At 43.0% G+C, this 14036-nt stretch overlaps 1 protein-coding gene across 1 annotated transcript in view; it reads right to left on the bottom strand.

The window, feature by feature from the left end:
• Positions 1-14036, bottom strand: part of LOC123557086 (synaptotagmin-4-like) — a 29517-nt gene that overhangs the window by 3279 nt on the left and 12202 nt on the right. Inside the window, exons 3-4 of the mRNA XM_053550081.1 lie at positions 10971-11094; positions 26-216 (exon numbers count right to left, since the gene is read on the bottom strand). Of these exons, the coding sequence (XP_053406056.1) occupies positions 26-216; positions 10971-11094 (315 nt within the window). The remainder of the gene's footprint in view (positions 1-25; positions 217-10970; positions 11095-14036) is intronic.

Here is a 14036-nt window from a genome sequence, read left to right as displayed (position 1 = left end):
TGTTACGTTGTAAAACGAAACAAACCTCATTTTTGGTCATCCTATCCCAGTCTAGCACGAGAAACTCAAGACTTATGTTCTGTAATCCCTCGTTATATGGCACATCAAAAAGGAAGGATTCATTGAACACCGGGTTCAATGTGCGCTTTTTTACGTGCGTCTTCTTCTTTGCGATCCTCTGTCCATTATATAACAGGTATATCTTTACATATGGATCTGTAATAAAGAAAAATTGTCACTCGGAGAATTACAGTATACGGGTTTATCATTTCGTTTTTTGGGAACATTCGCGTTTTAATCTGGAAAATGCACATAACTCTGTCAATCTGTAAATATCTCTATCTGAACAAGAGAAAGTACTCATCACTTATTGATTAAGCGTATTGTTCCTCTCCAGTTCATTATCTGTAGTTACCGATGCCCAACACATCACTACATTTACTATACGACATATCTAATACAACTTCATATGTTATACAAGAATCATATTAAACTGATGCGTTTTATAACCGAAGTCTACCCACTTGTTATTTATTCAGACACTGACGCAATTGTGCCTAATAGCGTCAGGCTGAGTTTCTCATTTTAGATATTCGTATCACTTTGACCTGGCGTCAGATTTCCCTACGCATTTGCCTAATGACCTCTATTGATTTATTCTAGTAAGGGTTATTTTATGTCGTTTTGAATGGCTTCATGTCACGTTGTTAGTATCGAAAAAGACATTTTAAGCAGTTGTATTTCAAAAAAAGCTAGTGAGACACTTTTTTTAAAAATATTAAAATATGTTTGTGATAAGGAACTGACAAAACATTTAATCTTCAAAAACGCGTGTTGATATGAGCCGTGCCATGGGAAAACCAACATAGTGGCTTTGCGACCAGCATGGATCCAGACCAGCCTGCGCATCCGCGCAGTCTGGTCAGGATCCAAGCTGTTCGCTTTCAAAGCCTATTGGAATTAGAGAAACTGTTAGCGAACAGCATGGATGCGCAGTCTGGTCTGGATCCATGCTGGTCGCAAACCCACTATGTTGGTTTTCTCATGGCGCGGCTCATATCTTAAAACCTGTTATATCCCTTTATATGATCTGTTCTGACATTGGAGACATTTAGTCTGCTGCTATGAGAAATATCTGGGAGATATGCTCTGGTCATATCGATTCGTTTTAAGACGTATTTCCGCACTTAGTTTGGAATACTAAAATGTAATAATCGATAAGACATTGCAATTATACTTCGCTATGCATGCTTAATTATCCTTACTATATACATGTATATATTTGAACACGGAATGAATGGCAATACATTCTCGTCCGAAATTGATCCTCAGCTAAGAGCTTATTTTTTTCTGTACCGGGTCTTTCTATTTCTAAGCCCAGTTGTAACTGATAGGCAAATTGCAACTATCATCAGTTTTAACCAAATCTTTTTAAGGATCAGTTCCTACTAAATCCTTTAAAACAAAAACGTTTGAAAGATCAGTACCACTGTTTCTTACAGTAAGGACCAGCGATAAAGACTTAGACAACAAATGTTTAGCAATCACGTTTCCTTCCCTATTTTATCACTACACTTGTATATGATTTATTAACGCAGCCATTTCTTTATATTATTATATTTAATTACCTTATCTAACAACAATGTGACGTTGTATAAAGGGTATAGTTACCTGATAGACCGGTGGGGTACTTTACCATGTGTATAAGGCGTATAGTTACCTGATATATCTGTGAGGTACTATACCATTTGTATAAAGCGTATAATTACCTGATAGATCGGTTAGGTCGTATACCATTGGTATAAAGCGTATAGTTACCTGATAGACCGGTTAGGTCGTGTACCATGTGTATAAAGCGTATAGTTACCTGACAGATCGGTGAGGTCGTCTACCATGTGTATAAAGCGTATATTTACCTGACAGATCGGTGAGGTCGTCTACCATGTGTATAAAGCGTATAGTTACCTCATAGACCGGTTAGGTCGTGTCCCATGTGTATAAAGCGTATAGTTACCTGACAGACCGGTTAGGTCGTATACCATGTGTATAAAGCGTATAGTTACCTGACAGACCGGTTAGGTCGTGTCCCATGTGTATAAAGCGTATAGTTACCTGACAGACCGGTGAGGTCGTGTACCATGTGTTCCTGACAGACCGGTGAGGTCGTGTACCATGTGTATAAAGCGTATAGTTACCTGATAGACCGGTTAGGTCGTGTCCCATGTGTATAAAGCGTATAGTTACCTGATAGACCGGTGAGGTCGTCTACCATGTGTATAAAGCGTATAGTTACCTGATAGACCGGTGAGGTCGTGTACCATGTGTATAAAGCGTATAGTTACCTGACAGACCGGTTAGGTCGTCTACCATGTGTATAAAGCTTATAGTTACCTGACAGACCGGTGAGGTCGTCTACCATGTGTATAAAGCGTATAGTTACCTGACAGACCGGTGAGGTCGTATACCATGTGTATAAAGCGTATAGTTACCTGACAGACCGGTGAGGTCGTGTACCATGTGTATAAAGCGTATAGTTACCTGACAGACCGGTGAGGTCGTGTACCATGTGTATAAAGCGTATAGTTATCTGACTGATCGGTGAGGTCGTCTACCATGTGAATAAAGGGTATAGTTACCTGACAGATCGGTGAGGTCGTCTACCATGTGTATAAAGCGTACAGTTACCTGACAGACCGGTGAGGTCGTCTACCATTTGTATAAAGCGTATAGTTACCTGACAGATCGGTGAGTACCATGTGTATAAAGCGTACAGTTACCTGACAGACCGGTGAGATCGTGTACCATGTGCATGAAGCGTACAGTTACCTGACAGACCGGTGAGGTCGTATACCATGTGTATAAAGCGTACAGTTACCTGACAGACCGGTGAGGTCGTGTACCATGTGTATAAAGCGTACAGTTACCTGACAGACCGGTGAGGTCGTGTACCATGTGTATAAAGCGTACAGTTACCTGACAGACCGGTGAGGTCGTGTACCATGTGTATAAAGCGTACAGTTACCTGACAGACCGGTGAGGTCGTGTACAATGTGTATAAAGCGTATAGTTACCTGACAGACCAGTGAGGTCGTGTACCATGTGTATAAAGCGTATAGTTACCTGACAGACCGGTGAGGTCGTGTACCATGTGTCTAAAGCGTATGTTACCTGACAGACCGGTGAGGTCGTGTACCATGTGTATAAAGCGTATAGTTACCTGACAGACCGGTGAGGTCGTGTACCATGTGTGTAAACGTACAATTACCTGATAGACCGGTGAAGGTCGTATACCATGTGTATAAAGCGTAACCGGTCTTATACCATGTGTTTAAAGCGTATAGTTACCTGATAGACCGGTGAGGTCGTATACCATGTGTATAAAGCGTATAGTTACCTGACAGACCGGTGAGGTCGTGTACCATGTGTATAAAGCTTATAGTTACCTGATAGACCGATGAGGTCGTGTACCATGTGTATAAGCGTGTAGTTACCTAAAAGACCGGTGAGGTCGTATACCATGTGTATAAAGCGTATAGTTACCTGATAGACCGGTGAGGTCGTGTACCATGTGTATAAAGCTTATAGTTACCTGATAGACCGGTGAGGTCGTGTACCATGTGTATAAGCGTGTAGTTACCTGACAGACCGGTGAGGTCGTATACCATGTGTATAAAGCGTATAGTTACCTGATAGACCGGTGAGGTCGTGTACCATGTGTATAAAGCTTATAGTTACCGGATAGACCGGTGAGGTCGTGTACCATGTGTATAAGCGTGTAGTTACCTGACAGACCGGTGAGGTCGTATACCATGTGTATAAAGCGTATAGTTACCTGATAGACCGGTGAGGTCGTCTACCATGTGTATAAAGCGTACAGTTACCTGACAGACCGGTGAGATCGTGTACCATGTGCATGAAGCGTACAGTTACCTGACAGACCGGTGAGGTCGTGTACCATGTGTATAAAGCGTACAGTTACCTGACAGACCGGTGAGGTCGTGTACCATGTGTATAAAGCGTACAGTTACCTGACAGACCGGTGAGGTCGTGTACCATGTGTATAAAGCGTACAGTTACCTGACAGACCGGTGAGGTCGTGTACCATGTGTATAAAGCGTACAGTTACCTGACAGACCGGTGAGGTCGTGTACAATGTGTATAAAGCGTATAGTTACCTGACAGACCGGTGAGGTCGTGTACCATGTGTATAAAGCGTATAGTTACCTGACAGACCGGTGAGGTCGTGTACCATGTGTCTAAAGCGTATGTTACCTGACAGACCGGTGAGGTCGTGTACCATGTGTATAAAGCGTATAGTTACCTGACAGACCGGTGAGGTCGTGTACCATGTGTGTAAACGTACAATTACCTGATAGACCGGTGAAGGTCGTATACCATGTGTATAAAGCGTAACCGGTCTTATACCATGTGTTTAAAGCGTATAGTTACCTGATAGACCGGTGAGGTCGTATACCATGTGTATAAAGCGTATAGTTACCTGACAGACCGGTGAGGTCGTGTACCATGTGTCTAAAGCGTATGTTACCTGACAGACCGGTGAGGTCGTGTACCATGTGTATAAAGCGTATAGTTACCTGACAGACCGGTGAGGTCGTGTACCATGTGTGTAAACGTACAATTACCTGATAGACCGGTGAAGGTCGTATACCATGTGTATAAAGCGTAACCGGTCTTATACCATGTGTTTAAAGCGTATAGTTACCTGATAGACCGGTGAGGTCGTATACCATGTGTATAAAGCGTATAGTTACCTGACAGACCGGTGAGGTCGTGTACCATGTGTATAAAGCTTATAGTTACCTGATAGACCGATGAGGTCGTGTACCATGTGTATAAGCGTGTAGTTACCTAAAAGACCGGTGAGGTCGTATACCATGTGTATAAAGCGTATAGTTACCTGATAGACCGGTGAGGTCGTGTACCATGTGTATAAAGCTTATAGTTACCTGATAGACCGGTGAGGTCGTGTACCATGTGTATAAGCGTGTAGTTACCTGACAGACCGGTGAGGTCGTATACCATGTGTATAAAGCGTAACCGGTCTTATACCATGTGTTTAAAGCGTATAGTTACCTGATAGACCGGTGAGGTCGTATACCATGTGTATAAAGCGTATAGTTACCTGACAGACCGGTGAGGTCGTGTACCATGTGTATAAAGCTTATAGTTACCTGATAGACCGATGAGGTCGTGTACCATGTGTATAAGCGTGTAGTTACCTAAAAGACCGGTGAGGTCGTATACCATGTGTATAAAGCGTATAGTTACCTGATAGACCGGTGAGGTCGTGTACCATGTGTATAAAGCTTATAGTTACCTGATAGACCGGTGAGGTCGTGTACCATGTGTATAAGCGTGTAGTTACCTGACAGACCGGTGAGGTCGTATACCATGTGTATAAAGCGTATAGTTACCTGATAGACCGGTGAGGTCGTGTACCATGTGTATAAAGCTTATAGTTACCGGATAGACCGGTGAGGTCGTGTACCATGTGTATAAGCGTGTAGTTACCTGACAGACCGGTGAGGTCGTATACCATGTGTATAAAGCGTATAGTTACCTGATAGACCGGTGAGGTCGTCTACCATGTGTATAAAGCGTACAGTTACCTGACAGACCGGTGAGATCGTGTACCATGTGCATGAAGCGTACAGTTACCTGACAGACCGGTGAGGTCGTGTACCATGTGTATAAAGCGTACAGTTACCTGACAGACCGGTGAGGTCGTGTACCATGTGTATAAAGCGTACAGTTACCTGACAGACCGGTGAGGTCGTGTACCATGTGTATAAAGCGTACAGTTACCTGACAGACCGGTGAGGTCGTGTACCATGTGTATAAAGCGTACAGTTACCTGACAGACCGGTGAGGTCGTGTACAATGTGTATAAAGCGTATAGTTACCTGACAGACCGGTGAGGTCGTGTACCATGTGTATAAAGCGTATAGTTACCTGACAGACCGGTGAGGTCGTGTACCATGTGTGTAAAGCGTATGTTACCTGACAGACCGGTGAGGTCGTGTACCATGTGTATAAAGCGTATAGTTACCTGACAGACCGGTGAGGTCGTGTACCATGTGTGTAAACGTACAATTACCTGATAGACCGGTGAAGGTCGTATACCATGTGTATAAAGCGTAACCGGTCTTATACCATGTGTTTAAAGCGTATAGTTACCTGATAGACCGGTGAGGTCGTATACCATGTGTATAAAGCGTATAGTTACCTGACAGACCGGTGAGGTCGTGTACCATGTGTATAAAGCTTATAGTTACCTGATAGACCGATGAGGTCGTGTACCATGTGTATAAGCGTGTAGTTACCTAAAAGACCGGTGAGGTCGTATACCATGTGTATAAAGCGTATAGTTACCTGATAGACCGGTGAGGTCGTGTACCATGTGTATAAAGCTTATAGTTACCTGATAGACCGGTGAGGTCGTGTACCATGTGTATAAGCGTGTAGTTACCTGATAGACCGGTGAGGTCGTATACCATGTGTATAAAGCGTATAGTTACCTGATAGACCGGTGAGGTCGTGTACCATGTGTATAAAGCTTATAGTTACCGGATAGACCGGTGAGGTCGTGTACCATGTGTATAAGCGTGTAGTTACCTGACAGACCGGTGAGGTCGTATACCATGTGTATAAAGCGTATAGTTACCTGATAGACCGGTGAGGTCGTCTACCATGTGTATAAAGCGTATAGTTACCTGATAGACCGGTGAGGTCGTGTACCATGTGTATAAAGCGTATAGTTACCTGACAGACCGGTTAGGTCGTCTACCATGTGTATAAAGCTTATAGTTACCTGACAGACCGGTGAGGTCGTCTACCATGTGTATAAAGCGTATAGTTACCTGACAGACCGGTGAGGTCGTATACCATGTGTATAAAGCGTATAGTTACCTGACAGACCGGTGAGGTCGTATACCATGTGTATAAAGCGTATAGTTACCTGACAGACCGGTGAGGTCGTGTACCATGTGTATAAAGCGTATAGTTATCTGACTGATCGGTGAGGTCGTGTACCATGTGAATAAAGGGTATAGTTACCTGACAGATCGGTGAGGTCGTCTACCATGTGTATAAAGCGTACAGTTACCTGACAGACCGGTGAGGTCGTCTACCATTTGTATAAAGCGTATAGTTACCTGACAGATCGGTGAGTACCATGTGTATAAAGCGTACAGTTACCTGACAGACCGGTGAGATCGTGTACTATGTGCATGAAGCGTACAGTTACCTGACAGACCGGTGAGGTCGTGTACCATGTGTATAAAGCGTACAGTTACCTGACAGACCGGTGAGGTCGTGTACCATGTGTATAAAGCGTACAGTTACCTGACAGACCGGTGAGGTCGTGTACCATGTGTATAAAGCGTACAGTTACCTGACAGACCGGTGAGGTCGTGTACCATGTGTATAAAGCGTACAGTTACCTGACAGACCGGTGAGGTCGTGTACAATGTGTATAAAGCGTATAGTTACATGACAGACCGGTGAGGTCGTGTACCATGTGTATAAAGCGTATAGTTACCTGACAGGCCGGTGAGGTCGTGTACCATGTGTCTAAAGCGTATGTTACCTGACAGACCGGTGAGGTCGTGTACCATGTGTATAAAGCGTATAGTTACCTGACAGACCGGTGAGGTCGTGTACCATGTGTGTAAACGTACAATTACCTGATAGACCGGTGAAGGTCGTATACCATGTGTATAAAGCGTAACCGGTCTTATACCATGTGTTTAAAGCGTATAGTTACCTGATAGACCGGTGAGGTCGTATACCATGTGTATAAAGCGTATAGTTACCTGACAGACCGGTTAGGTCGTGTACCATGTGTATAAAGCTTATAGTTACCTGATAGACCGGTGAGGTCGTGTACCATGTGTATAAGCGTGTAGTTACCTAAAAGACCGGTGAGGTCGTATACCATGTGTATAAAGCGTATAGTTACCTGATAGACCGGTGAGGTCGTGTACCATGTGTATAAAGCTTATAGTTACCTGATAGACCGGTGAGGTCGTGTACCATGTGTATAAGCGTGTAGTTACCTGACAGACCGGAGAGGTCGTATACCATGTGTATAAAGCGTATAGTTACCTGATAGACCGGTGAGGTCGTGTACCATGTGTATAAAGCTTATAGTTACCGGATAGACCGGTGAGGTCGTGTACCATGTGTATAAGCGTGTAGTTACCTGACAGACCGGTGAGGTCGTATACCATGTGTATAAAGCGTATAATTACCTGATAGACCGGTGAGGTCGTATACCGCGTGTGTAAAGCGTATAGTTACCTGATAGACCGGTGAGGTCGTATACCATGTGTATACAGCGTATAGTTACCTGATAGACCGGTGAGGTCGTATACCATGTGTATAAAGCGTATAATTACCTGATAGACCGGTGAGGTCGTATACCACGTGTGTAAAGCGTACAGTTACCTGATAGACCGGTGGGGTCGTAAACCATGTGTATAATTACCTGATAGATTGGTGAGGACGTGTCCCATGTGTATAAAGCGTATAGTTACCTGATAGACCGGTGAGGTCGTATACCATGTGTGTAAAGCGTATAATTACCTGATAGACCGGTGAGGTCGTGTACCATGTGTATAAAGCTTATAGTTACCTGATAGACCAGTGAGGTCGTGTACCATGTGTATAAGCGTGTAGTTACCTGACAGACCGGTGAGGTCGTATACCAGGTGTATAAAGCGTATAGTTACCTGACAGACCGGTGAGGTCGTGTACCATGTGTATAAAGCTTATAGTTACCTGATAGACCGGTGAGGTCGTGTACCATGTGTATAAGCGTGTAGTTACCTGACAGACCGGTGAGGTCGTATACCATGTGTATAAAGCGTATAGTTACCTGATAGACCGGTGAGGTCGTGTACCATGTGTATAAGCGCGTAGTTACCTGACAGACCGGTGAGGTCGTATACCATGTGTATAAAGCGTATAATTACCTGATAGATCGGTTAGGTCGTCTACCATATGTATAAGCGCGTAGTTACCTGATAGACCGGTGAGGTCGTATACCACGTGTGTAAAGCGTATAATTACCTGATAGACCGGTGAGGTCTTGTACCATGTGTATAAAGCTTATAGTTACTTGATAGACCGGTGAGGTCGTGTACCATGTGTATAAGCGTGTAGTTACCTGACAGACCGGTGAGGCCGTATACCATGTGTATAAAGCGTATAGTTACCTGACAGACCGGTGAGGTCGTGTACCATGTGTATAAAGCTTATAGTTACCTGATAGACCGGTGAGGTTGTCTACCATGTGTATAAGCTTGTAATTACCTGACAGACCGGTGAGGTCGTATACCATGTGTATAAAGCGTACAGTTACCTGATAGACCGGTGGGGTCGTAAACCATGTGTATAAAGCGTACAGTTACCTGACAGACCGGTGGGGTCGTAAACCATGTGTATAAAGCGTATAGTTACCTGATAGACCGATGAGGTCGTCTACCATGTGTATAAGCGCGTAGTTACCTGATAGACCGGTGAGGTCGTATACCACGTGTGTAAAGCGTATAATTACCTGATAGACCGGTGAGGTCTTGTACCATGTGTATAAAGCTTACAGTTACCTGATAGACCGATGAGGTCGTGTACCATGTGTATAAGCGTGTAGTTACCTGATAGACCGGTGAGGTCGTATACCATGTGTATAAAGCGTATAGTTACCTGACAGACCGGTGAGGTCGTGTACCATGTGTATAAAGCTTATAGTTACCTGATAGACCGGTGAGGTCGTGTACCATGTGTATAAGCGTGTAGTTACCTGATAGACCGGTGAGGTCGTGTACCATGTGTATAAGCGTGTAGTTACCTGACAGACCGGTGAGGTCGTATACCATGTGTATAAAGCGTATAGTTACCTGACAGACCGGTGAGGTCGTGTACCATGTGTATAAAGCTTATAGTTACCTGATAGACCGGTGAGGTCGTGTACCATGTGTATAAGCGTGTAGTTACCTGACAGACCTGTGAGGTCGTATACCACGTGTGTAAAGCGTATAGTTACCTGATAGACCGATGAGGTCGTATACCATGTGTATAAAGCGTATAGTTACCTGATAGATCGGTGAGGTCGTGTACCATGTGTATAAAGCGTATAGTTACCTGATAGATCGGTGAGTAAAGCGTATAGTTACCTGACAGACCGGTGAGGTCGTGTACCATGTGTATAAAGCGTAGAGTTTCCTGACAGACCGGTGATAGACCGGTGAGGTCTTGTACCATGTGTATAAAGCTTATAGTTACCTGATAGACCGGTGAGGTCGTGTACCATGTGTGTAAAGCGTATAGTTACCTGGCAGATCGGTGAGGTCGTGTACCATGTGTGTAAAGCGTATAGTTACCTGACAGATCGGTGAGGTCGTGTACCATGTGTATAAAGCGTATAGTTACCTGACAGACCGGTGAGGTCGTGTACCATGTGTATAAAGCGTATAGTTACCTGACAGACCGGTTAGGTCGTGTACCATGTGTCTAAAGCGTATAATTACCTGACAGACCGGTGAGGTCGTATACCATGTGTGTAAAGCGTATAGTTACCTGATAGACCGGTGGGGTCGTAAACCATGTGTGTAAGCGTACAATTACCTGATAGACCGGTGAAGGTCGTATACCATGTGTATAAAGCGTATAGTTACCTGACAGACCGGTGAGGTCGTGTACCATGTGTATAAAGCGTAACCGGTCTTATACCATGTGTATAAAGCGTGTAGTTACCTGACAGACCGGTGAGGTCGTATACCATGTGTATAATGGGTATAGATACCTGATAGACCGGTGAGGTACTATACCATGTGTATAAGCGTGTAGTTACCTGACAGACCGGTGAGGTACTATACCATGTGTATAAGCGTGTAGTTACCTGACAGACCGGTGAGGTCGTATACCATGTGTATAATGGGTATAGATACCTGATAGACCGGTGAGGTCCATTTTCGGAAGGTTTCTTGCTTTCAGTACAACCACTGTCAGTCTGTTTGCAGCTGGCTGGTAACACAGTGACACCAACAACTCCCCACAGCCTTGAACTCGGAACTTCAATACAAAGAGAAAAGTAAAGTTAAACAATTTCAAATACAAAACTGAAAGTAACTGAAAGTAACAGTAACTGAAAGTAACCAAAAAGAGTTTCATACAACTACATTGCTTAAGACGATTATTTTTCTACTTGCGTCATTTAGATGTATTCTTTCTCAAATGTCGTAGGAAAGATATTGACTGCAAGTAATTTCACTATCTACATATAGTAATTACTATTATAAATAAGTAGTTAAATTAATATATAAATATTCTTGAAATATTGCGGAAGAAATTGCACACCTTTATCAGTTTCTATTTAATACACACGTGCAATCAGATGGCAGATCGCATTAAGTACGTTGCACTGATTGTGACCGCATTTGCTGGTCAATATTTGCACGTGTAAATAGGTCACATTCCTAAATTTGCACTAAAGATAATGTCGATTCAATGACAAATTTTCAATTTACCGTTTGCAGAAATGACATCATATTTTGGACACGTTTCCTTTTCTCTTTTTTACAACGCCTATGCGTGTGATTTTCTTTAATTTAAACTACCAAGCTTTGTGTATGCGAGAGCTAGCTTGATTTACTCGTTCTCAGAATACTTTGTGTATTCTAAAAATATCCTGCTTTGTGTGTGTATCTCATAAAAGCAAAAGACATGTACATGTTTTTATCGGTATTTAGTGTCAGAAGATTATGGAGGGCAAAATGTATGATGATATAATTCTTCTGGAAATCTAAGGCCTATGTGGTTTTACATACATATAAACAATAATAATTTTTCAACTGATTACAACTGCAAATCATTTCTGAAATGTTTTATATGTGCATAAAAAATAATGTTAATATCCTAATTTTTACCGGTTTCTTAAAGAAAGAAAAAACGCCAGAAGTTAGGCAGTATTTCATTTCGTCAACCATGTGCAAAGATAAGCTAAACATCTTTAGCAATTAAAAAGTTTTATTCTGATAGCGGGCGCTGTGATCAAGTGTAAACACTGTCTGAATACGAAACCAGCCGTCATACGTTCGAGCTTTTTCTACTTTAACTTAAACTAACTATAATTCTGATAAGAAGCTTTACTATGGTGGCTGATTTCTGCCATTTCGTGTGGTCGTGTCGGCGGGGCGAAAACACGACAACACGACAAATACCTAATTTGTCGAGTTTTCGTGTTGTCGTGTCGGCGGGGCGAAAACACGACAAATTTTACGCGAAAACTCTACGTTTAAAAGGCGCCGACACGACATATTTATCTCTCGAGTTTACGTGTTGGCGGGTATAAATTTGTCATGTCGGCGCCCTTTAAACGTCGAGCTTTCGTGTTTTCGCCCCGCCGACACGACAACACGAAAACTCGACAAATTAGGTATTTGTCGTGTTGTCGTGTTTTCGCCCCGACAACACGACAAATATATTATTTGTCGAGTTTTCGTGTTGTCGTGTTTTCGCCCCGCCGCCACGAAAACACGAAAACTCGAGAAATACATTATTTGTCGAGTTTTCGTGTTTCGCCCCGCCGACACGACAACACGAAAACACGAAAATACGACAGATTCTTTTTAGACATCTCTTATAAAATGTAGAGTTATTCTGAAGCCAGTGGCAAAGAGTTTTAGAAGCATTTTTCTTTCTATTCGAACGAACCGCCTATTCAAAATCTATTTATATTCCTATAGCCGTATTAGGAGATTTGAGATTATAAAACAGTACAATAATATGTCAGATGTCAGTTATCGTTTTAAGCATACGAAGTGTATGTATTACTGACCCGGTTCCAGAAATATTTCATTAGGATGCGGGAAGAGGCAACAGCTAAAGAATGAAGGCGGCATCGGCGAGCCGAGTGGAGTAGGTGGGTCAGGGCGTGTCTGCCTTTAAATGTTTGAAATACATATATAAAATGTTGGCTTCTGCTGCACATTTTGAGGAACGGTTAACACCCTCTTGACAGTGGAGTCACAGGGTCTTTCCCTTGTCATTTTTGAAATATAGGTATAAAATGGTGGTCCCTGCTGCATTTTTTTCCAAAATTTGAGATATGTTAGGGGGCCATGCCCTCCAATTTATGGAGTCAGAGAGTATCCTCACGGACATATTTGAAATAGGAATGAAATGATGGCCTCTGTTGCATTTTTGGGTCTCAATTGTGAAAAAAAAAATATTATTCCTTCGCCAAAATAATTGGGATGGGTGCAACTATGAAGAATACAGGTCACTTTGGGGAGTGGGGTTTTGGGTTTGGGTTGGGGGATGGCACGGCCATCGGCCCCTGTCCAGGATCCGAGCCTGTACAAATAGAAAAATAATTACGTATATGCATGGGCCTTAATGAAGACTTATTTACACGAAATAACCAACCCCGCTACCTCAAAATGTGGGCTCAAAATGCAGCAGAGGCCACCATTTTATACATATATTTCAAACATTTAAAGGCAAATACGCCTTGACTCACCTAACATGAGGGTTTAACCCTTTCCGTACCTAACCCCACTCGGCTCGCCGATGCCGCCTTCATTCTTTAACTGTTGCCGCTCCCCGCACCCAAATGAAATATTTCTGGAACCAGGTCAATTATACATACACTTCATATTACTCTACATTTTATCAGAGATGTCTGAAAAGAATTTGTCGTATTTTCGTGTTGTCGTGTTTTCGTGTCGGCGGGACGAAAACACGAAAACTCGACAAATACCTAATTTGTCGAGTTTTTGTAATTTCGTGTCGGCGGGGCGAAAATACGACAACACGAAAACTCGACAAATAAAGTATTTGTCGTGTTTTCGTATTTTTGTGTCGGCGGGGCAAAAACACGACAAATACCTAATTTGTCGAGTTTTCGTGTTGTCGTGTTTTAATTTGTCGAGTTTTCGTGTTGTCGTGTTTTCGCCCCGCCGACACGAAAACACGACATATAAAGGGCGCCGACACGACATACTTGTACCCGC

The sequence above is a fragment of the Mercenaria mercenaria genome, chromosome 8 (genome assembly GCF_021730395.1).
Source record: "Mercenaria mercenaria strain notata chromosome 8, MADL_Memer_1, whole genome shotgun sequence".
In the NCBI taxonomy this organism is placed as follows: Eukaryota; Metazoa; Mollusca; class Bivalvia; order Venerida; family Veneridae; genus Mercenaria; species Mercenaria mercenaria.
Note: the sequence above shows the minus strand (reverse complement) of the source record. Positions and strands in the feature narration are given on the sequence as shown.